The sequence below is a fragment of the Phycodurus eques genome, chromosome 8, assembly GCF_024500275.1.
Source record: "Phycodurus eques isolate BA_2022a chromosome 8, UOR_Pequ_1.1, whole genome shotgun sequence".
Taxonomy (NCBI): Eukaryota; Metazoa; Chordata; class Actinopteri; order Syngnathiformes; family Syngnathidae; genus Phycodurus; species Phycodurus eques.
Window position 1 is genome coordinate 21,040,799 of NC_084532.1, and position 24,653 is coordinate 21,065,451.

General features: G+C 42.4%; 1 protein-coding gene and 1 long non-coding RNA gene across 7 annotated transcripts in view; one reads left to right on the forward strand and one right to left on the reverse strand.

Moving 5' to 3' along the window:
• tcf3b (transcription factor 3b) overlaps window positions 1-24,653 on the reverse strand; it is a 38,882-nt gene that overhangs the window by 2,448 nt on the left and 11,781 nt on the right. For 3 of the 6 annotated variants that reach the window (XM_061683695.1, XM_061683689.1, XM_061683691.1), the window contains 17 exons: window positions 14,146-14,219; window positions 13,557-13,629; window positions 11,240-11,280; window positions 10,183-10,315; window positions 9,823-9,869; window positions 6,215-6,314; window positions 5,040-5,140; window positions 4,791-4,884; window positions 4,644-4,711; window positions 4,416-4,491; window positions 4,120-4,181; window positions 3,796-3,993; window positions 1,324-1,432; window positions 1,105-1,252; window positions 872-925; window positions 246-508; window positions 4-155 (listed from right to left, as the gene is read on the reverse strand). In XM_061683695.1, the coding sequence (XP_061539679.1) occupies window positions 10-155; window positions 246-508; window positions 872-925; window positions 1,105-1,252; window positions 1,324-1,432; window positions 3,796-3,993; window positions 4,120-4,181; window positions 4,416-4,491; window positions 4,644-4,711; window positions 4,791-4,884; window positions 5,040-5,140; window positions 6,215-6,314; window positions 9,823-9,869; window positions 10,183-10,315; window positions 11,240-11,280; window positions 13,557-13,629; window positions 14,146-14,219 (1,787 nt within the window). In that variant the 3' untranslated portion in view covers window positions 4-9. The remainder of the gene's footprint in view (window positions 1-3; window positions 156-245; window positions 509-871; window positions 926-1,104; window positions 1,253-1,323; window positions 1,433-3,795; window positions 3,994-4,119; window positions 4,182-4,415; window positions 4,492-4,643; window positions 4,712-4,790; window positions 4,885-5,039; window positions 5,141-6,214; window positions 6,315-9,822; window positions 9,870-10,182; window positions 10,316-11,239; window positions 11,281-13,556; window positions 13,630-14,145; window positions 14,220-24,653) is intronic. The other 3 variants (XM_061683694.1, XM_061683690.1, XM_061683693.1) reach the window with 3 other exon arrangements.
• LOC133406236 (uncharacterized) lies at window positions 9,814-24,536 on the forward strand. Its single transcript, XR_009769043.1, has 3 exons — window positions 9,814-9,903; window positions 17,572-17,837; window positions 24,112-24,536. It is a non-coding gene; the product is annotated as an uncharacterized LOC133406236 (long non-coding RNA).

Sequence of the window (24,653 nt, forward strand, 5' to 3'; positions counted from 1 at the left end):
TACCTGGTGTTACATGTGACCAACTGGATTGTGGCCATCTCCTCCAATACTTGGGTGGCCTCCTGAGAGCTGCATGGGCGCTTCACCCACCACCCCGGACACCTTTTCCTCCTCGCGACGCTTTAAACACGCTGCCTTAGGGTTAAGGTTACGCTCTGACCGAAAGAGACAAGGAGATGCATTAGGAGGCAAAAAAAAAAAAAAAAAAAAAAAGAAATACATTTACAGGTGTTATGGAAACTGACCTCTGACTTGTTGTTCTAAATTGAGTATGACGTTGACGGCTTGGTGCAGGATAAGAAGTTTGGTCTGAGGTTTGTCGTGGCTGAGATGCAGTTGGCACATCCTCCCGAGCTCCTTGAATGCCTCGTTGATGTCCCGTACTCGCAGGCGCTCACGGGCGTTGTTGGCCACTCTCCGTTCCCGCTCACGCTCCATCTTCACCTCGGGTGGGAGGTCCTCATCGTCTTCATTGTCCTGACTGGAAGGAGATGGCACGGTGAAGGCGCTAAACATTGAAACAAACCACAGAATGCAATATATTGGCAACAATAACATTTTGCACCAAACTCCAGATTATGCACTCGGTGAAGCAGTGCAGATTACATCAACACACATTGGACAAATTTGACAGTTATAGAGCATCTGATATTTTACAAATTAACTCCACATTTTAAGAAAAAAACAACACCTTTTATAATCTCTAATCCATTGAGATTTGAATAGCTCAGGGACCAAAATAGTTCATTTCAGCACACAGTGTGAACCTAAACACATCACATACAGTCGCTGTACGATAGTGCGCTTTGCATGGACGCGAGGGAGAAGCCAACAAAGCACAAGAAAGGGATTTTCTACTTGAGAAACTTACTCATCTTTCGGGTCTGAAAGGCTAGAGAGCATCTGGAGGGTCAACGCCTCCTTTCTGAAAATTGTGACATAAAGGGAGGAGGGGGGGATGTCAACAGCATTAAACAGCTAACATTGCCAACCAGGGTGACACAGGAATTAACAAATGACTTATTGACGCCCTTTATGAGAGACGGACACCTGTAATTTTTAGATAGTGAAGAAAAATAAATAAAAATAAAACTAACCACCTACCTTGTTCGACTGCGTGCTGCTTTGGAATCCTTCTTTTCGTCGTCGGATTTGTCTCCGTTGGACGAGTTTTCATCATCCTCTTTGTCTTCTCTTTTGATGTCCGAACTGCTGGAGGAGTGTGTGGAGCGCGTCATCCCGCCAGGAAGAGCTGCGGAGGAGAAGATTACGCATGTGTGATGTCATGCGTTTGCAAGCGAGTGAAGACTGGGCCCAACTTACTGGAGAAGCCTTCTGGCTGGCCAACTGACGGCGTGGACCCGGACGCGTGATGACCGTGCAGAAGTGTGCTGCTGGGCGGAAGGCCAGTGGCCTCCTCATGTTTCCCTCCCTGTTAGACAGATAGATGGATGGATAGCTATCTTTAATAATGTGAGGCTGCAAAACATCTACATTTGGAGCCACTTTTCCACTGTACTGCACAAGTTGTCTTCAGTTCCTTCAGCGGCAGGCAGCATAAACCAAATTTGTCGGAATGTGCCATAATGTATCATTACTAACCTATGCAAACACATAATTAAAGTAAATTAATTTATCGAAGAAAAAACAACAGCGATAACTGAGCATACGTTCTTGTGCTGCTTTACAACACATTGTTACACCACTGCGCAAACTAGTTTATTGTGTGCCGTTCCAGAAGCAGTACGTTGATATGCTCGATAATATAAAATTGCACATAATTAAAGCAACCTTCACGATTATATCGAAGGAGGTATATATCGCGCACCACTATTCTTGACTGAGGTGTTTTGATTATCACGGAAACCTGTCTTAACCGGAGGACACACGATGCTATCCTGCAGCTAGCCGGCCCTTTTAAAAAAGTGGGAGGCCCATACGTAAACGGTTATAATTCCTACACCAAAGGTGCCGAATAGGTCGATTGCGATCTCAAGTAAAAAAAAATAAAAATAAAATAAAAAATAGATAAGCGATTATTTTTTTTTTTAAAGAAATCACCCTATCATTACACTGGGGAACACATTTTTTGTTGAGTTCGGTTTGACAGCTGTTTTTAACTGATTTTTGGGTGCAGAATACAAAACTGATCTCAGTTTTTCTCTATCATGTCAAGTTTTGGAACAAAGTGGAACAAAGGAAATATATACCCATGTAAATAAAACACTAAGATTGAATAGTTACAAGCTTTGAAAACTAAAACAAAACAGCATAAAACAAAATAGAACTTACAACGGTATGCCCATGGTTACAAGGTTAAGAAAAAAGCCAGCACAAATCCTCTTAATTCCTACGCTAGCTTTCTCTTTGCAGATATTGATAGTACTGACCTATTGAGAGCTGCACACACCTCTCACCACAGTGTCTCAATTGTGACTGCACAAACAAATTGCCACATAGCTGTAGATGAGTTAAATCGTAATCAGCTGGCAAGTTTTGCTACACCTAATCAGTGGAATTTTGCTTATCTGGAAGGTAAGCTGTGGAGAAAAAAAACTTTCAATTTTGGAATGAGCATGCCAATTTCAGTTTTAATTAGCATACAAATCTAACAATTGTTTTTCTTAAATTGTTACCCAGACATCTGTCCCTACGACCAAATTTGTCACTTAATAGACATACAAAAACTAATCAGTGAAAATTATGTAGGATAGATAGAAGACCTACAAGTCCCATTTGCTTGCAGTTTTACAACCATCCACTAGGTGGCATACGTTATTTGTGTTTGTTCAACAACAACTAGGTCGCTACTGTTTTTCCATCCATCCATCCACTTTTCCGCTTATCCTCACTAGGATCGCAGGTGTACTGGCACCTATCTCAGCTGACTTTTGGCAAGACAACCTGAACTGATTGCCAGCCAATCGTAGGGCACAGACAAACAACCATTCACACTCACGGACAATTTAGACTTTTCAATTAATCTACCATACATGTTTTTGGAATGTGGGCGGAAACCAGAGTACCTGGAAAAAACCCGCGCAGGCATGGGGAGAACATGCAAATTCCAGACAGGAGAGGCTGAATTTTAACCCGGGACCCTCTGAACTGTGAGCACTGTGCAGATGTGCTAACTAGAATTTACAACGATCTGATCGGTTTGATCAGTATCGACCGATAATTAACATTTTATGCTGATCGGCCAATCGGCTTTCATGTCATAATTCGCCGATCCGATCAATGACGTCTTCGATCGGCTCTGCAAAAGACATTTACTCCGCGTCGCCGTCGCGTATGAATCCAAAAGCTAGTTTATTTTTAGCCTTGTCATGCGTCTCGTGGCGTAGTACTGTAACTTGTCTTGTCGGTGAAAAAACACATCTCTGTGGGACTATTTTGCGGTGTCTCAGACAAACAAAATGCTAGAGAATACCTGAAGATACTCAGTATACAGTACACAAGTATATACAATAAATGAACAAGTAATGTAAATAGACACATTGCTCCATCTTGTGATCGGATCAGTGATTGGTTATCGTTTTTTTTTTAAACTTGCTGATCGGCCCCAAAAATCCTGATCATGTAAAGCCTAGTGCTAACCAGTTGTCCACCGTGTCACCCTACTGTATTTTCTTCTTTCCTTAATTATTTAGAACATTGTGTAGCATATTAGCCTTCTCCTTGAAGAAAAGCTTTTTACAAGAATCAATAAGAATGTGATAAACAACGATCTATGGATTTTCCTTCATGCATGTTATGATACTCATCAATGAGAAAAGCTAGTGGATGGCTCACCATAGCAGGATGTCTGTTGCTAAGAGCGAGGCTAGCATTGGGGAAAGCTGGAGAGAGGGATCCAAGGCCCCCGTTGTGTACTGCAGACAGAAGGCTGTGCATGTCGGGGTGGGCACCATCTAAGCCGGGGCCCTGGCCCACAGCATGGTTCCGCAGCACATGGATGGCCTCCTCCAAACGGTCCTCCATTTTACTCCGCTATAGAAATACATGCAGAGATTATAATGTGGTTTGGAGAAACTCTGCCCAGAGTATTTTTTGTAAACAATGCATAAAAATACTATATACTAATATACAGCATCTAGTTTAGATGCTGTAGCATACCAGTGGATGTGGTTGCCCTTCAAAACTGGGTGTGGTTGGTCTTTGCCACTGAGACTGAGCTCCTGTACAGAAAAACATGGAGACTGTGATATGCGGTCATTCTTAATGTGACACCAGAGGGAGCTGCTGAGGCATATCTACTATAAAGAACATGAGCGTTTGCTCTGATTTAAAATAATTATTTTCAGTGCCCACAACACACATGCATTTAGATTATGTCTTACGCGCAGGCTTAAAGATAATCAAAGTACAATGTAATTTTTTGTAATGTACGCATAAGGAGAGCTACACTTTACCTGTAATAGCCTGAGGAGACCCTGGAGTAGATGGAGCTGAGGAGAAGTTATTACTGTTGTGGTCCGACGGATAAATCTGTGACAAAATAATTTGAAAAACAACTATTTAATAGAGGATTTTCAGAGCAATTAGTCAAAGTTGAGTTCCACCGATTGCATTAAAGTGGAGCTGGGCAAGTATTTTTTACATCAAAAGCAGTGACACGTAAAAAAAAAAAAAAAACTCACTGAGGCGAGAGCCTTGCCGATTTCGTCTCCAGAACTGGCGACTTGGACTGTGGTGGCTCTGTTGCCTGCTGTGACATAAAAACAAGTGAGTCAGATGATCTGTTAGGAAGCAATGCATTTTAAACATTGTATGAATTTGTTTCTCACCCATGATGGCATCTCCGTTGATGGCGGGCGTGTGGTTGTAGGTGGTGGGGGCGGCGTGGAAGCCGTTGACTTCGCTGCCATGCAGTGGATAGTTCTGTTGGCACAGACGCAGGAAAAGGGATATTAGGCCCCCTCATATGGGACAAACAGCCCTCTCCCAAAAAAAGCACTGTGCGTGTGACAGAAAGGGTCAGAACAAACCGTTAATATTCGCAGCAAATAATGTTGAAGAAATGAAGGTCTACCCACCATCCTGTCTTGCGGGTTGAGTGATGAGAAGGAACCTGGTGGTCCAATGTGAGGGGAGTTACCCAGCATGGCGGAGTACCCGGTGGATGACCAAGGGTCTTCTGCGGAGAAGCACTCAAGAATTCAGCCTTGTGATCCAGGAATAATACAGTAAATACAGTATACTAGGTAAGGATGGGTATTAAGATTTTAACAATACTACTACTCTTAACGACACTGCTTACAGATTTGGTACTTTATCGGTATTCTTATCAGTACTTAAAAAAAAAAAAAAAAATTAACTTGTTGCCAACTGCAAAAAAAAAAATGCAAAACAAAAACAATAATTTACAGATCACTGTACAAATGTACAAATCACTATTGTAATGTCAAACATAAACCAGGGGTATTCAACTCAAATTTAAAATGCTCCAAATTGAGAAAATGTCTTAAAGCAAAGGTCCGGAAGATCATATAGTTTTATTGTGCTATATATTAGTAGCATAGTCATTGTATGTACATCTGTTCGTAATCCATACTGCACTCAAATCCAAAAACCTTTTGGCATTTATTATTGTCAAGTAACGCATAACTAAACAAATATGTATGACTGCTGATGTGTACAGTTGTGCTCCAAGTTTACATACCCTGGCAGAATGTGCGAAATATATATATGACTGATGATTGAACAAGGACCATCTCATTATTGTCTTTATTGTTATGTTTTGCTTAATGATTGTGCTTTTCTGAAATGTTTATATCTAATATTATCTTATAATAATAGGGTTATATGTCACGATAGATTATTATATATTACTACGAATCATATTGTAATATGATCGCATAGCACTACACGGGCATGGGAAGGAGCTAGCCATACCTGGAGTGCACACCGTTAGAATGGGGCAAGATGGCTCGCCTCCAATTATTATGAAAATGCTTCTTAGACAAATATCTTAATTTTATTGCAAGTTAGAAACTAGATCGGAGAGGTAAAAGGTACAAAATTACGTTCATATAGCCAAAATCAAAAATGTATTTGAGTAATTTCTTCAATACAGTTAACAATACCATGAAAGGTATACCTTTTCAATACTCAGGTGTTGATAATTAAGCCCCGGGGCCAGTTTAATACCGGGGCTCGGTACCCATCCCTAATATGAAATCATCAAAAGTGACATAAAGTGAGATACTACCTTGCATGTAGAAAGAGCCCGGGTAGACAGTGCCGGGCTTACCGCCAGGATAACCTCCATTGTCTCTGGCATATTCGTCACCAGAGGTGGAAGCATACACCTAAACAAGCACAGAAAGAAGTAAGTGTGAGGCTCAACTTTATTATTTTGAGTCTGCACACTAATGCTAGCTTCAAGGGGGCCACAAGATGGCGAAAGGGAGTCTGCATGTAGGTTCCTCTCTTGTAGAGGAAGCACAGCGGCCATGGCATGCTTGGGCACGGCTAAGGCTCGGATCCCGGTACTCAGCGAGCGCTTCCTCTTGCTCCCAGGACCCTGGTGACATCACACAGGCTGGCCAGCAGCCCCTCCCCAGTAACACACACACATACCATGCAAAAAAGAGCCAAGACACAGACTGGAGCATACACACGCCTGCCATTCTCTGGAAGAAGCACCAACACTTCTGTAAGGGTTGACTTCCAGGGGGATCACAACTGACAACTGTGATGGCACACAACCACAGTTCCTTACAAAACTGCGTGCTGAGCTTCTAAGCACTCCAGTTCCACAGATTGAAGACAGACATGAGGAGCCCCCATTTTCTGAGAATCATCAGCGACCTCTGAGTCCCCCCCCCCTCGCTTGTGTTGCAAATGGCAGAATACAGGAAGAGAAGAAGAATGGGGGCTATGCACCAAAGAATGCTAATCCAGAGAAGGGATTTTTTTTTCTGTAATTTGATTTAACAGGGAGAAGTGGAAAGGGAATGGAGAGATGCACTTCTAATTACAGAGCCATCTGCCTGTTCCTGGACCACATCCAACTCCACAGGCAGCTGGGCTGAGGAGAAGGAGTGAGGGGAGGGAGGGAGAGCGATGGGGGCTGGGATCCAGTCAGAAAGAGAGAGACTGCAATGGGTGGGGGGGGGGGGGGGGGTAAAGGAGCGAGAGGGGCGATTGAGGGAAAAGAAAAAAAATGAGGGTCCTGATGATTTATGAAATGGGTAGATAGATAAGGGGTGTTGAGGGAGGGGGCCGGTATAAGGTAATCTAAATTACTTAAATAAAGCTTGATATGGCCAGGGGAGTGTGAAGGAAACGGGGGATTTAACATGATCGCTGTTAATTCAGGGGAAAAACATGACTGGGATGGCTTCATTTAACAATGGGCTTTGAGTTGCTCTTTCATGGGGAACAATGTCACGTGAATCCTGTTGCTCTAGATGGCAACGGAACTACACAATGACTGGTGCCATGCGGCGTAATTGTATTTTTGGGAAGAAAAGGGATTTCTAAACTAAAACCCTAAATTAATAGGGTTTTAATGTAATTCAGGTTATGACCGCACAAAGGGGTTTCTGCTAGGAAAAAACCGGTGGGAGTGGATTCAGATTAACGTCCAACTAAACTCAAAGTGCTTTATTCTTCCACCACAGGGCAATGGTGGTTAGTTTAATGGACAACAGGGGATAAGTTGCTTTACTTTGCTTCTAGGAAGTAAGGGAGCTCGGGTGAAGCATGAATGGTCTTTACATGGACAATGTTTCCTAATTTGCTAAATATAAGTACAAAAGGAGTTAGTATAGGGTGTCCACGCGAGGCAGGCATGGAGGGAATGTGGGACCACAGGATCATCATCGGCAGTCATTAATCTGGGCTCAGACACGGGGGCTAAGAGGCCTCGCAAGCATCGTGCCTCACAACTGGGTCACTCGCAGGGGGAAGGCCCACCCAGGCCATCATGTGCTGAGCCATAGGCACGGGGCTGACTGAGGTGGGGGGAGGGGATTCACACACAGACATCTGATCATTTGCACTCAAACCACACGGTAATCATTCACAACGCAGGAGAATGACTGAGGTTCAGACAGTGAAAAATGGGGGTTGGGGTGGGGTACGGGGGGGGGGGGGGGGGGTCATGTTCACACACGCTCTGTGCGTGATACAGACGCAGAGGAGAAGTGTGTACATGCTGTGGTTTCAGCAGCCACTTCAAACCGCCAGCACCCACAGGTGGAAGACCTGGGGGGGGGGGGTCACTGGGGACACAAAACTTGATACACTGTGGTGTGACAAAATTGCCATTAATCCATGTAATGCACTCCTTCCTAATCAATGTAGTAGGCTGTACTAACTTCATCTCACAGCAACAAGAAGAGAAACTCCTGACTGTTTACGCTAGATTTAAACTCGTGCCACATTATGCATCCATGGCTATGCAATTTGTGACCTGGCCGACCAGAAAAATCAGTTTGCTCTTAGCCCTGACAAAATACAAGCAAGCCAATTCTCATGTAACCTCACAACAAAATGTAGCCAGCACCACAATATTAGGTGCACCTGAACAGGCTCAGAATATCCAATCTGGATCAAAACCTTAACTAGGACTATCAGGATAAATTGTGATTGTCACTGTCAGAGTGGTACCAGTATGTTTAATATTGTGGTGTGAAAGGCATAGTAAGGGGCATTAGTTTCATAAACTAAGAAAATTAAAAATACCTTGAAGTATGGATCTCATGAGTTTTCTATTAGGGCTGGGCGATAAATCGAAATTTAACCATGATTTCAATTTTGGCTTCTCATGTTTATAAAAAAAATTACACAGTAATTTTTGTATGATTATTTTCTGCTCAAAAAAATATATATATTTTTAGAAAAATTGTGACAAGGGGCTGCGCTCCACCACTGCTAGGTAAAATGCATAATTTCCGGTGTTCATTTCCACTACGTAATTTTCAGTGCGTTATTCAAGTGGGCCGTGCAGGAATGTCACCACAAAATATAACAGATAATACTGAAAAATACCACAAGATGTTAGATGAACTCATAACAATAAAAACAATTGACTATTTAATGGTTCTTTTCAAGCCACTCACGGTCACCATTCAAACAGTTAATAAAATAAATCAAACAATTCACAAAAAAACAAAACATCAATTAATCAGTTCTCTACTAAAGGAATACATTTGCTAGGTTGGGCACAGTGAAACAACACGTGATTAGAGACAATTAAAAAGTAGCAATCCTGCGGTGCGGAAAATGAACTACAGTAGTTGAAGCAGTGCGCCAAGGCAGGATGGTAATTAGTACACAAGACTAAACTCAACAGTCTATAAAAAGAGGAGTGATGTGCGCAACTGCCGATTCGCTGAGTGTATAGTCAAACATGTAACGTGTGACTTGCATTTCCAAATATATGTGCCACGTCACACACAAGTGCCATCAGCTGCCGAAAATTCTGGGCGCGCTGACAAAACTTGGTACAGTGACCCTTTGTCCGGCCGGACCCAATATCAGAGTCTAACGGCAAAGAGTGAAAGTAACAATTTAATTAACATCTTAGAAATGAGATTTTCATGAGAGGTGCAAGAATGGTGAATGTAGGGAAGACTCAAACACACACACGGTAGAAGTTGAGCTTGATAAATGTTGATGTCAGCTCACTGTGGGTCTTTACCCAGTCTGTCACAGAACTGCTCAAGCGGAGAGGATAAAGCAGCGCATGTGTCAGTGAGTGTGGAGGGAGGGAGGGGAGGAGAGAGAGAGCGAGCGAGATGTGCGTTTGTAGATGTGTGTGTTTGTGTGTAGAGAGAGTCAAAACAGTGAGAAGAAGAAAGGTCTCACCGAGGAAGGAAGGCCAGGGGGTTTCCGAATCTTCTTTGGCTGGGAGTCTACATGTATGTAGATGGAGGAAACAAAGAAAAGGTAAAAGTGAGACAATATGCAAGTGCCCATATCAGCAAAAATACGTTAACTTCAAGGGCCTGGTACAGTTGTAACAGAACACAATGCAGCATTGTGGTGTGTGCCAGTTTTTGTGCATGTGACTGTCAGAGGAAAAAATGCTGCAAATGTTGTTGGCATTTATTGGTGCATGGCATTGTGATTTATGTTTTTTTGTTCGGTGGTTTTGCTGGGGGGGGGTACAATTACAGTACAATTTAGATTTTTATTCTGTGATCAGTTAGTGTATACTTATCTTACCCAAGCCCCCATCAGGCGGCCTCCTCCGCGGATTGTTCGGGTAGGATTGGTAAAACTGGGATCCTGACTTCAGCCCAGAGGGAGACATGGCATCTGGGCTGGGCATTGCAATTTCACTTGGAAGGAAACCAGGCTGTGAAGAGAGTTGGGGGGGGTTTACTGAAGAGATACTGTAAGAGTGCAGCATGAACATAAAATGTATGATCATGTGATGCCATGTAAAGCCTTGTATTCACCACGTAGTACATGTTTCAGTTTAGTCCAGTACACGAATGCCCCTTTTTTACTACATGGCACCACACTACTTGCTACAGATGTTTGTCCATTACCCAAAGCAGGTAGCACCAGGTATTAATTCTAGTACCTAAATCGTGTTCTGATCTAATATCATATGAGTGGTAAGCCACTGTTGGTTGCATCATTATCTCTGCATAATTACGTTTGAGGACACCCGGCTAGAAATAACTAAAATAAATGGGCAAGCTAACGTCAACATAGCCTTTTCACTGTCCCATCATGGGGCGATGCAGTATTAAATACGATAATCTCCAGATCGTTTTCTTACTGCCCTCAGTATCCTTTGGAATAAAATGAGTCTCCTAACTCAAGCCAGCAGACACATGTTGAGAAGTAAATACAGGAAACCCCTGTTCTCTGCCATTATTTTATTGGCGTGCCACCTCCTGACGGATTTGGTATGGTTTTTAGTTTCTTAAGATACTAGCTGAAAACTGACCACTCAAAAGGTACAGGTGAAAGTAGTATATTCTGTACGATGGTTTAGGGTGGAGCTCAAAACATTACTTTTCACTGCCTGATTGACAGATAAATATATTTAAAAAAATAATAATAATAAATTAAAAAAAATAACTACTAAGAGACCAGAAAAAAGGCATTTTTCTCTCTTTTAAGCACACACTAATGTCCCAGGTTGTGTTCTGCCGTGCTGCTAGGGTGATTAAAGTTGCTGACGCCGCTGTTACTATCACGCCTTCACACAAAATCAAAGTGAAATGTAGCTTTAGGTGGAAATGCAGCTTTAAGAGGAGCAACTTACCTGGTTTGCAAAGGGAGAGTACGATGGCCGCTCGTTTTTACCTGAAAGATCAATTGATACGTCAATGCGTTTGTACAAAACAAAGGCCAGGGACAAGGACTTGCGCTCAAACAAACGAAAAAGAGGGTTTCTGAAAAGTACAAAAAGTCCAGAGATGCCCTTCCTCGTCTTTTAGTACACTCAGTTGCGTAAAGCTGCCTGCCAGATAAAACCCTAGGGAAGCTTTCTGCTTCACTGCCCTGACACTCAACCAATGAACGTACATACGCACATTCACAACAAAGAGTAAAACAAAAACAAAAAATAAAATAAAATAAAATATGGTCAGAACTAAAAATTCCTAACAGTATATACATTTTATAGGCGGCACGGTGGAAGACTGCTTAGAGCGTCTGCCTCACAGTTCTGAGGACCGGGGTTCAATCCCCGGTCTCACCTGTGTGGAGTTTGCATGTTCTCCCCGTGCCTGCGTGGGTTTTCTCCGGGCACTCTAGTTTCCTCCCACATCCGAAAAACATGCATGGTAGGTTAATTGACGACTCTAAATTGCCCCTAGGTGTGAATGTGAGTGCGACTGGTTGTTTGTTTATGTGTGCCCTGCGATTGGCTGGCAACCAGTTCAGGGTGTACCCCGCCTCCTGCCAGATGATAGCTGGGATAGGCTCCAGAACGCCCGCAACCCTTGTGAGGATAAGCGGCTCAGAAAATGGATGGCTATACATTTTATGAATTAAAATACATACATACTGAACAAAATACAAATCCTAATTCCAATTAAGTTGGGATGTTGTGTAAAAACAGAATACAATGATTTGCAAATCCTTTAACCTACATTCAATTGAATATACTACAAAGACATTTACAAAATGTTTATGAAAATGTTTTTGCAAATATTTTCTCCTTTTGGATTTGATGCCTGCAACACGTTACAAAAAAGCTGGGACAGGTGCCACAAAAGAAAGGAAAAGTTGAGGAATGCTCAAACCACACCTGAAAACACAGGTGAAAAGGTTAATTGGAAATAAGTGACTGACATGATTGGGTATAAAAGGACCATCCTCGAAAGGCTCAATTGTTCACAAGCAAGGATGCGGTGAGGTTCACCACTTTGTGAACAACTATATGAGCAAATAGTCCAACAGTTTAAGAAGAACGCTTCTCAATGTACAATTGCAAGGAATTTAGGGATTTCGTCATGTACGGTCCATATCATCATCAAAAGAGTCAGATAATTTGGAGAAATATCTGTAAGTGGCAAGGCCGAAAACCCACATTGAATACCCGTGACCTTTGATTCTTAAGGCGGCACTGCATTAAAAACCATCATTGTGTAAGGATAATGCTACGTGGACTCAGGAAAACTTCAGAAAACCATTGTCAGTTAACATAGTTTCGTCGCTATATCTACATATGCAAGTTAAAACTCTACCATGCAAAGTGAAAGCCATATATCAACAACAACTCAGAAACACTGCTGGCTTCTGTAGGGTTGAACTCATCTGGGATGGACTGCTGCAAAGTGGAAAAGTATGCTGTGGTCTAAGAAGTCCACACTTCAAATTGTTTTGGGAAAAACAGCACACAACAGCGCAGTTAAAAAGACAACATCTGTGATGGCATGGGTAACTTGCACATATGAGAAAGCACCACTAATGCTGAAAGTTACATGCAGAATTGGAGCAACATATAATGTCATCCAAGCAACGTCTTTTCCAGGGACATCCCTGCAAGACATTGCCAAGCCACATTTTGCATGCGTTACAACAACGTGGTTTTGTTGTCAAAGCGTGCTCGTTTTAGACTGACCTGCCAACAGTCCAGACCTGTCACCCATTGAAAATGTGTGGCACCTTATGAAGCTCAAAGTATGACAACACAGACCCCAGACTGTTGAGCAAATTAAGTTGTACATCAAGCAATAATGGGAAAGAATTCCACCTGCAAAGCATCACTAATTAGTGTCCTCAGTTCCCAAATGCTTATTGAGTGTTGTTAAAAGGAAAGGTGATGTAACACTGTGGTAAACATGCCCCTGTTCCAGCTTTTTTGGAACGTGCTGCAGGCATCAACTTCACAATGAGTGAATATTTGCAAAAAAAAATAAAATGTTGTCAATATGTCAATAATATAGTGTGAATATTAAATATATTGTCTTTGTAATGTATTCAATTTATTATAGGTTGAAAAAGATGCAAATCATTGTATTCTTTTTTTTAAAAAAATTTCATTTAAGCAACATCCCAACTTTTTAAAAATGTATATACATACAGTAAAATGGTAATCGTCAAGGCAAGACTACACACATTGAAGATCATACCTGCAATCCCCGAACTTATGAAAGGAGAGGCCAAGCCTTCATGTTCACTGTAGTGGGATCCTTCTCCATAGCCCTGCAGGGACACACAGGAGGAAGATTAGAACATTTAGGCTCAACAGGCATGACAAGCACTCTTCTGGGTCATCCCCATCGTGTTGGCACACCTACTGGGCTTCACGGTTACCCTCCCCTCTCTGCTTAACTCACAGGACGAACGCCAGACAAATCTGCATCAGATTCGGAGGGACCTTCTTAATTATCGACGCATGCTAGTCAAAGCAATGCTGGATGTACTTCAACCCTTGTTCTTTATTGCTACAGAGTTGTGCCAAGGCAGTTAACGGCGGATGTGAGGCAGGAATTACCGGTGGGCTTCCACAGAGGTTTTGGGCTACTAGATGGCTTGCCAACCAGGATTCTGAGCCAAGGTTATTAGGTACAAAGTAGAAGCACAACTTGACAAATGCGGCGCGTGGCTTGAAAACACACTCCACCACCTCTTCTGGAGGAGTGTGTGTGAGATTGGCAATAGGAGTGATTTACAAAAATGTGCATGTGACAATATTACAAAATTCTATTAAGATCTTACCCGTCCCTGGCTGAAAGAAGGGCTGTTCTGTTCCGCCGAACCCCAGGAACCAGAGCTGCTGCGCTCATCTAGTGCTTGAAAAAAAAAAAAAAGGGGGGGACATTTTGTTTAGACCAGTAAATGAACATGCGCCAGAGAAAAGCAAACAAAGCCTGAACATTTTATTAATGAATGAGTCACTGAGGTTATAATAAAATTAAGGGATTGTGCCATCATGTTCTACTCAACATTTTAGGTCCTTAAGTGGCCACAGTGGGCACACACGGAAACCATGAGAGAATCACTAACGACCAAATAAGCTGCTGTTGCTTTTAAGATGGAACGTAATGTAAAAAAAAATAAAATAAATAAAAGACAGGAAAAGCTTAATATAGTCATTAGCGTTCATTACAGTCACTGGAAATGAGAAAAAGTAAACATTCCCAAATGCAATCTAGCAAATTATATTACTTTAAGTGAGATGGACACAGCCCAAAATGGACTCAACCCAAAACAAAACGCAAGAGCAAAAAAACGAGAAGCCATGTGAAACACACAGGAAGAAAACACTGAGCCAAAAGGCTGGTGAAGCTGAAAACTTCTCAAAATACCCCATCATCCTTTTCTCCCAGTCTTGTGCACTAATGCTATCGAGGCTCTCTGGAGACACAAGGCTTAATTGCATGCTGATTTGCATAATTGTGCATGTTAATGCTGCTTTCTTATGAATATTCATGTATTTGATTTTTTTTTTTTGCCTAATTAAAAAAATGTGTGTGTGAGAAAGCGAGCGAGTGGAAGGAGTATGTGGGGAGGGACAGAGGGGTCTGGGTGAGATCAGCAGCCCGGCTGACGAGCGCGGGAATGAGTGATGAGACTAACAGAGCAGTGCAAGCAGCTACACATTCTTGCGACAGCCATGATCTATGGCGCCCATGCAAGTGGCACAGAGAGACGGGCGAGCGGGGAGGAGAGGGAGACCTTGGAGGATCAGCCTCAGCCGAAAGGCCACACCGCTAATAAAAGCACCGCCATCAAACACAGAACAGCGGAGGATAGAGACAATATGTCAGAGAAACAAAGCAAACATACTGGCTAACGCATCTATAACAAATGTTTTACTCTTTGTTCTAAAACTAGAGATGTATGGTCAACTCCAATGCATCCTGCCAGGAGGTCGGTTTTCCCACTCCAAAATAGTACATTGGGAAACTGCGAAAACCACGCAGTATTGAATGCATCGGTTGTAACAAGCCGCCAAAAACTAGAACAACAGGAGGTGGAGTAGGAAGGACTCCTCGCAGGTATTCATGAGGAGCCTGAGAGCAGCAAAAAAAAAAAAAAAAAAGACCACAACGGCAAAGTGGAGACTGTGGACTATAATACTGCGGCATCAGACCTAAGGCAGAGTGACATCTAACACTACAATGATACAACCAACTGCTGGGACAATAAGCATGCAGCACAGGTTTACCCATAAGCTATTAAATCTGCAAGTTTGGAAACCCAGCTGGCACTAAAAATAGTACCTGCTTTTGCCAAAAGAAAAGCAATCAGAATTGTGCCAAGCCAAGTCGGTTCCACACACTGGTTTATCAATTCACAACTGAGATTGGCAAAAACAACAAAGCATGAACATGCCTGGCAGCCAATGATGATTCTCACACAATGTACCAAAATGTTTTAATTGGTCATTGAGCTAGTGTGGCGGCACGGTGGACGACTGGTTAGAGCGTCTGCCTCACAATTCTGAGGAGCGGGGGTTCAATCCCGGCCCCGCCTGTGCGGAGTTTGCATGTTCTCCCTGTGCCTGCGTGGGTTTTCTCCGGGCACTCCGGTTTCCTCCCACATCTCAAAAACATGAGTGGTAGGTTAATTGACAACTCTAAATTGCCCGTAAGTGTGAATGTGAATGCAAATGGTTGTTTGTATGTGCCCTGCGATTGGCTGGCAACCAGTTCTGGGTGTACCCCGCCTCCTGCCTGATGATCGCTGGGATAGGCTCCAGCACGCCCGCGACCCTAGTGAGGAGAAGCAGCTCATAAAATGGATGGATGAGCTAGTATTTACAGTACGGAGAACAACATTGATAGTCACATTGCAACTTGTGTTGTGATATTAATTCATGATTTTAACTTTCAATTTGTTGCTTGGGTGTATTATAAAGCATCTAAGTACTTTTTTTTTTTTTTTTTTTTTTTAGAAAAGCGATTTGTAAATAAAATGTATTAGGTGTGCAACAATTAATCGAATAGCTGTAAAGGGGACATATTTTGCCAAACCAACTTTTTCTAGTATTTGGGATGTAATATTGTCTCTGTGGTGCCTCAGTAAACACGTGAATTATGAATTAAAATCGTCCACGCATTCCCGAGTTCCAGACGTTTTTCTGCAGAGAGGCCTGAAATCAGGTCATTCGAATTTCTTAAGCTTATCTACGCATGTCACTAGCGAAGATCTCCGCCTTCCCTTTCCGAGTCAGCGTTGTCAACATAAACACGTGTGGTCTCACAAGTCGGTCTGCTATACTGAAGCAACCAATCAGAAGAAAGGGGGCGGTTTTAGCCAAACTGGACAAAGCAGCTACCCACACTGGGTCAGACAGAAGTAGAGGGGCCTTTTCTGGACACTCATATGACAAAACCAAGGTGTGGTTTTTTTCTTTCTTCAAATGAAATTGACACTTTTATACTAAGTCCATGTTAAGAGAGTCACATTATGGAGGTCTAAATAGCCAAAATATTGGACCTTTTATAATTTTATTACAAAAAAAGGTCAAAGCAAAAATCTCTGCCTCGAGGCTTCGCAGGGATGATTTTTTTCATATGGACTAATGTTTCTGCGGCCGGCTGCACACTCTACTCTGTATAATTAAGTTGGTGCGATGCTGGCGAGCCAGGGGGTAAGAGTCTATAAAAGACAGAAAATGTTAAAAATTTGGGCTCATTTCACACTTAAGGAAGACAAAGTGGAATATATACCACAACAGCAGGTCCACAATGCCCAGCAATCGTCACTACTTAGAACATATTGTAACGCTCCCCGCAAGTGGTCAAGGATAGACACGTGCTGGTGCTCTTTCAGTCGCTTTATTGAGCAAACAGTAATAAAAACAAACACAAGCACATTCATACAGGAGCTTCTGATGGGCACAACTCACACCGAGTCACTCAATACGCAGACTGGCTAACCATTTAACAACCTGCCAACCTTAGAATGTCATTCGCTGATGTCCACGTCACTCATCAGGCCAAGCCGCACATTTTAAAGCCACACACAGTAAGTGATTGATACGACTGTAGAACGTGTGGTTAGCAACCCTGAGCGAATTAAAACAATACCTGGAACTGATATGCACATACTGCATTTAACAATGCAAAATGTATTTTTAAATGGTTAATTAATTAATGGCATAATAAAATAATCGCTTCTAAAAATATTTTCCAGCTGGCCTGGGAACGCCTCGGGATTCCCCCAGAAGAGCTGGATGAAGTAGCTGGGGAGAAGAAAGTCTGGGCTTCCATCTAAAGCTACTGCCCCCGCGACCCGACCTCGGAGGAGCGGAAGAAAATGGATGGATGTTAAAGTCGACTTACATGGTTGTCATTTGAACAGCAGCTACATGTAGGCTGACTAGTAGTCGTAACATTGTTGCAGCTGATAAACAAATTAATCCAAAGATCCTGCAAAGAGAAGCTCTGCCAGGCCGACAAGTAAGAGCATAAAGTCATAATGACCCTTGTGTTTTGGATGCACCATCGCACCACCTAGGATGCCTCCACTGCCAGCAGGCGGGCCAGAGTGGAAAGCACGACAGTACAGTCTGACAACATTGTTTCACACTTACTGGGCTAATTAACTCGGAGGCAATTAAAAACAAGGTGGAGAGCCGCTGAGGTGCCAACGACACTTTGCTTGCCAAGGAGAGCCAGAGAACTATGCCAGAGAAGAGATCTTTCTATTGTTGGTCACGTTTTGTCAGGCATACGAACACACCAATGTCCAAACATGATGACAAACAGGAATACAGGATGCAGTATTCCTATATATTGTGTGCCCCTCGCTCGAGTAGCGTTATATCATACCGCACAGAAGGTATTTGCCGTGTGTCTGTTGGCTTGTCATATAGGCAAAAGTACAGACGACAGTACTGAAAAGTACTGTGTGGGTCTTTTTTTCCTACTCCCCAGTGCATAGTAACCATAACAGAGTCGTAGGTATATACAAGGAAATGCTGACCTCTTGTCTGCGCCACTTCGCTGCTGCGAGATTTAGTTCTCTTGCTGAAGGTGGAGGTCCCGATGGCCGTAGGAAAAATAGTTGGCGCCGCAGCTGGTTTCAGCCTCTGTCCAACTACACGCGTGTATCCAATGATTTCTCAAAACACACTGATTCGAAGTGATCGGCAGAGGTCGGAATGCTTTCTAGACATCCATAGCTGAGCATGTTTCTTCCCCTGTCGAGTGACTTTCACTATCAACTAGTCACGTGTTCCTTCTTCACTTGGAAAGCCCAAAAAAAAAAAAAACTTGCTGCTGCCTGAACCATTTGTACAACCAAATGTCACACAATAAACCATCGTGACATCGTTAAATCATACGACAACAAATATACAAGGACGGGAACAACAGCATGGAACAATAGCACAACGCCGAATGAACAGGATGTTTGGCTTGTGTGCCATCACAGCGCCGGATAGAGACGAAGACCGGAAGGCGCGGGATGCAAAAAGCAGAAAGCACATTCTGCATCATATTTATCTATTTAACTGCTGTATATCTGCCATATAATCACTTTGAAATGGCAGATGTGGTTTGTAAAGGGGTTCTAGGGTTATAAAGAAACATTTTAAAATCTTTGTCCTCTGACCTTTAAAAATGTGAATACAGTGCAACTTTCAGATCACCTCCTCTAGATTAAAAAAAGTGGCTGCATGCATTTCTGGATGTAATGACTACATAATTAACACTGAAAAAAACTATGAACTTTGTGTCACTCACTAAAATGAATAGATTATCAAACTCCAGTAACAAATTAACTCACTCACCCCATACAAAACAGATTAAAACTACTTTGAGTAGTTCATTTAAAGAAAAACCAAGGCCTTGTAATTGGGTCAGTGAATATCAGCTTGTCCAGTAGCCATAGATTTTCGTAAATTCAACCACACTGATATTGTCAATAGTAGTAGTATAGTAATAGTACTAACTGATGAAAAATACCCACGTTCAGTAACATAACCGAAGATGAATATACCTGAAGTAGTCATGTGAATTATTACCTCCACCAAGCACTAATCTCACAAGGCTATGCTTTGATGGCCGTTTGTTGGGTGTCACATGGGCCAAGGAGGAACCCATTAAATTATGATGCAGATCTAGATTAAGGTGCGGGTCAAATCATTTCACTTTTTGAGGTTACAGTCAATGCCTGTGGGCTATGAGGGGAGAAAAACTGTTTGCAGTTCTTGACACCCAAATTTCATTAACCACATAACTGCCCAAATCATTTTAACTTACAGTGACAATATCAATAAAAAACTACTGTACAAATGATTGATTTTTTTATTGTTTTTTCATGCGTTGCGAAAACTTTCAAATATTACTTGTGCAACTATGCTATTAGGATAACTAACTGTAATATCTGGTGCTTGTAATCTGTGTGACTGGAGGGGATATTGATCACTTGAGCTGACATGATGAGTGGCATTCTGATCCTCATGTTTTGCTGCGACTAAGGGTATTTGTACATGGCAAATCCCAAGTAAAAACGTTTTTATTTTATTTGCATTTTTAAAGGTTTCCATCTAAAGATGACAACAGTACATCAAAACTAGCCTTGAAATGCTAAAAAAATAGCATGCAAATCAGTAGTTTGTCCATCCAGATTAAGGTTTTTTCAATATCCAAACGCTTACAAGCATATTTTCCCCCATTGCTGATTGGCTACAATACAAGCGCACGTTTAGACTGAGCATGCACATTGACTAAAAAATTAAATATGTAAAAAATCAACCAATCTTCACCTGTAAGCGCTTTTCATATTTAAAAAAAAACAAAAAAAAACAAAGTGCTTTACAGAAATTTAAAAATAAAATCATGCCCACCCGCCACTTGTCCACAGGCCCACAAAGTCGCACACATATACAGGTTAAAAATGATACCGTATCATGCCGATGACTATCACACTATCAATGACGTCACGCTCATCGGTCCGATAACGAAAAAAACTGATCCAATAACAAGGGCCGCATCATTCACTTGCCAGGCAGCTGCTGTTTGCGTTGGCTTGGGACAGTCATGGATATTGTCACCAAAATTCTTCACCTACAACACCAAAAATAGTCAATATCCACAGTAAATTAGCATATGATCGCCATTGAGTTCATAACCATGATGCTCGCGTCCTTCGGAGAGCAGCTCTCGGCAACACCCGGCGGCCTACGAAGCAGCGGACTAGGCTCGGGACAGTCATGGATATTGTCACCAAAATTCTTCACCTACAACACCAAAAATAGTCAATATCCACAGTAAATTAGCATATGATCGCCATTGAGTTCGTAACCATGATGCTCGCGTCCTTCGGAGAGCAGCTCTCGGCAACACCCGGCGGCCTACGAAGCAGCGGACTAGCTTGGCAGCCCAAGCCGACAGAGGCGGGAACGGGGGCAGTTTGGCCGCATGCAGAAGCACGGTTGTCGCAGTGGGAGGAATACGTCAAAGATCCTTTATGCACGGAAAGATGCTCTTACATTACAAACGATCCTTAAAGAAAAGATGTCTCCCAATTGTTACTCACATTACATTTTCATTAGAAAATATGGATATAACTTTTTAACTAACCTATTAACCTTATGAAAGATGTATGTCTTTTAACCTAAAGACATAATTGTTTTGATTGCACCATAGATTACATTTATACAACCCCAATTCCAATGAAGTTGGGATGTTGTGTTAAACATAAATAAAAACAGAATACAATGACTTACAAATCATGTTCAACCAATATTTAATTGAATACACTAAAAAGATAAGATATTTAATGTACAAACTGATAAACTATTGTTTTTAGCAAATAATCATTAACACGTTCCAAAAAAGCTAGGACAGGTAGGAAAAAAAGACTGAGAAAGTTGAGGAATGCTCATCAAACACCTGTTTTGAACATCCCACAGGTGAACAGCCAATTGGGAACAGGCGGGTGCCATGATTGGGTATAAAAGGAGCTTCCCTGAATTGCTCAGTCATTCACAAGCAAAGATGGGGCGATTTTCACCTCTTTGTGAACAAGTGCGTGAGAAAATAGTCGAACAGTTTAAGGACAATGTTCCTCAACGTACAATTGCAAGTAATTTAGGGATTTCATCATCTACGGTCCATATCATCATCAAAAGGTTCAGAGAATCTGGAGAAATCACTGCATGAAAGCGGCAAGGCCGAAAACCAACATTGAATGCCCGTGACCTTCGATCCCTCAGGCGGCACTGCATCAAAAACCGACAATGTGTAAACGATAGCACCACGTGGGCTCAGGAACACTTCAGAAGACCAATGTCAGTAAATACAGTTCGGCGCAACATCCGTAAGTGCAACTTGAAACTCTACAATGCAAAAAACAACAGCCAGAAACACCGCCGGCTTCTCTGGGCTCGAGCTCATCTAAGATGGACTGATGCTAAGTGGAAAAGTGTTCTGTGGTCCGACGAGTCCACATTTCAAATGGTTCTTGGAAATTGTGGACGTCATGTCCTCCGGGCCAAAGAGGAAAATAACCATCCAGACTGTTATGGACGCAGAGTTCAAAAGCCAGCATCTGTGATGGTGTGGGGCTGTGTTAGTGCCAATGGCATGGGTAACTTACACATCTGTGAAGGCACCATTAATGCTAAAAGGTACATACAGGTTTTGGAGAAACATATGCTGCTATTCAAAGAATGTCTTTTTCATGGACACCCCTGCTTATTTCAGCAAGACAATGCCAAACCACATTCTGCACGTGTTACAACAGCGTGGCTTCGTAGTAAAAGAGTGCGGGTACTAGACTGGCCTGCCTCCAGTCAAGACCTGGCTCCCATTGAAAATGTGTGGCGCATTATGAAGCGTAAAATACGACAACGGAGACCCCGGACTTTTGAACAGCTGAAGCTGTACATCAAGCAAGAATGGGAACAAACTCCACCTACAAAGCTTCAACAATTAGTGTCCTCAGTTCCCAAATGTTTATTGAATGTTGTTAAAAGAAAAGGTGATAACACAGTGGTAAACATGACCCCGTCGCAGCTTTTTTGGAACGTGTTGCAGCCATAAAATTCAAAGTTAATGATTATTTGCTAAAAACAATCAATTTATCAGTTTGAAGATTAAATATCTTGTCTTTGTAGTGTATTCAAGTAAATATAGGTTGAACATGATTTGCAAATCATTGTATTCTGTTTTTATTTATGTTTAACACAACTTTCCAACTTCTTTGGAATTGGGGTTGTACATCACATCTCAATCTCATCGGAACAGTTTATTATTGTGACAATAAAGGCATTCTTGTATTCTTCTTATTATATTACATAAGTTGAATACATATATGTGATAATAAATAATGGTATAATAGTATATTTTTAATTATATTTTATATGAATAAAAATGTATTCTATTTTACAACCAATTTGATACAGTATAAAACAATTATATACAATATACATAAGTAGGTACTCCCCGCTCCTGCTTTCCACCAGTTTGGGGGTCCTAGGCCAGGAAATGTTTGAAGACTCTTGGTATAAAAAAAAAATAAAAAAACGATGTCAGTTATCAGTATCGGCTTGGAGAAGCAGCAAGTAATTGGTGGCAAAAAACAATTATCGTGTATCCCAAGTAATGACCTAATAACCTGAGGCTGAGTACAGAACATCATGGTGAGGAAACCATCTCGTCTCAGGGAGCAGTCTGCACCAGGACTGCACCATAGGCCACACCCACCAGGATGGAGCTCCCGGTGCAGCTGTGACGTGAGAGCCTGCACATACGGCGACCGGGGCCCCCAAGAGGCAGGACAAGGATCACGGCCCATCACAGCTCCCAGTGCAGAGGACTCCCTCTGAGAAACACTGGAAACAAGATATTACTAAAAGATATTGATCAAAATCATGATGGGAACTGTGCTGCAATCAAAAATTCAAAGATTTTGAGACCAGTGATCAAATATTTGTTTTCAGGCTCTAAAAAAGTACTGTTAAATAATCAATACCAACACACCTGTCATGTATTCATTCATCTTCCGTACCACTTATCCTCACTAGGGTCACGACCGTGCTGGAGCCTATCCCAGCTATCTTCGGGCGAGAGGCGGCGTAGACCCTGAACTGGTCGCCAGCCAATTGCAGGGCACACATAAACAACCAGTCGCACTCACATTCACACCTACAAGCAATTTAGAGACGTCAATCAACCTACCATGCATGTTTTTGGGGATTTGGGAGGAAACCGGAGGACCCGGAGAAAACCCATGTAGGCACGGGGAGAACATGCAAACTCCACACAGTCAAGGCCGGATTTGAACCAGGGTCCTCAGAACTGTGAGGCAGATGTGCTAACCAGTCATCCACCGTGCCGCCAACCAACACACCTCTATCCGTTTATCTCTTAAAACATTGGAATTAGCGCACAAAATTGCATTCTAAGTACTGGACAATGGAGGTAAGACATGCTTAAAAGAAGCTTGCGAGTGTCACCAAGATTTTACATGTTGCTGTGAACAAAAGCTGGGACTGTGTTAATGTTTTTTGCGAGTAAATCTTTCTACCACTAAAAGACAAATACATGATGCAGTGCTACAAGTGTGTTGCTGTGATATACTGAGACAACACAGCTAGAATGGGAGGCACTGCAAGACCACATTATGTAAATTGACGAAGTTGTTTGTAGTGATCCAGGGGAAGTGAGCCGGTGACATCCCGCGCATATATGTGTGTGTGTGTGTGTGTGTGTGTGTGTTTAGGGGGTTGGAGACGTTGCCAGCAGCTGCAGAGGTGACAGAGAGGACGCCTGCATGTTTGGCCCACCAGCACCACCATACACGTCACACGACCGCCACTTCTCAAACATCCCAGATCATCTTTGCCAGGCCTCTCCTCTCCACGGAACTTGAAAAACCCTTCGCCACACACACGCATGCACACTGGCTCTTGAGGAAAGGAGAAAGACGCCTAACGCAATTAGCACCCCTCGGAGCACTTTTGTGTTAATGAATAGAAGTGGTCTGTTGGGCCACTGGGCTGCTTGCTGCCGTTCCCGCGCTGCTGGGTCACTGGATATACAAGCCGCTTAAGTGACGTCATACACGAACATTGTTCTGTAATGGCCACTATTTCAACAACCTCATGGGCTCCTGCTTAGGATCAACTACGGGAGGCTGCAATATTGACATTATTGGTTTTATATTCCTATTTTCATCTAACCAATTCAAATTATTTTTGTCTCTGTCCTCCTCACTTGACAGTGGCAAGCAGCTGGATTTGAAATAGATCTTGCCATTTAGCA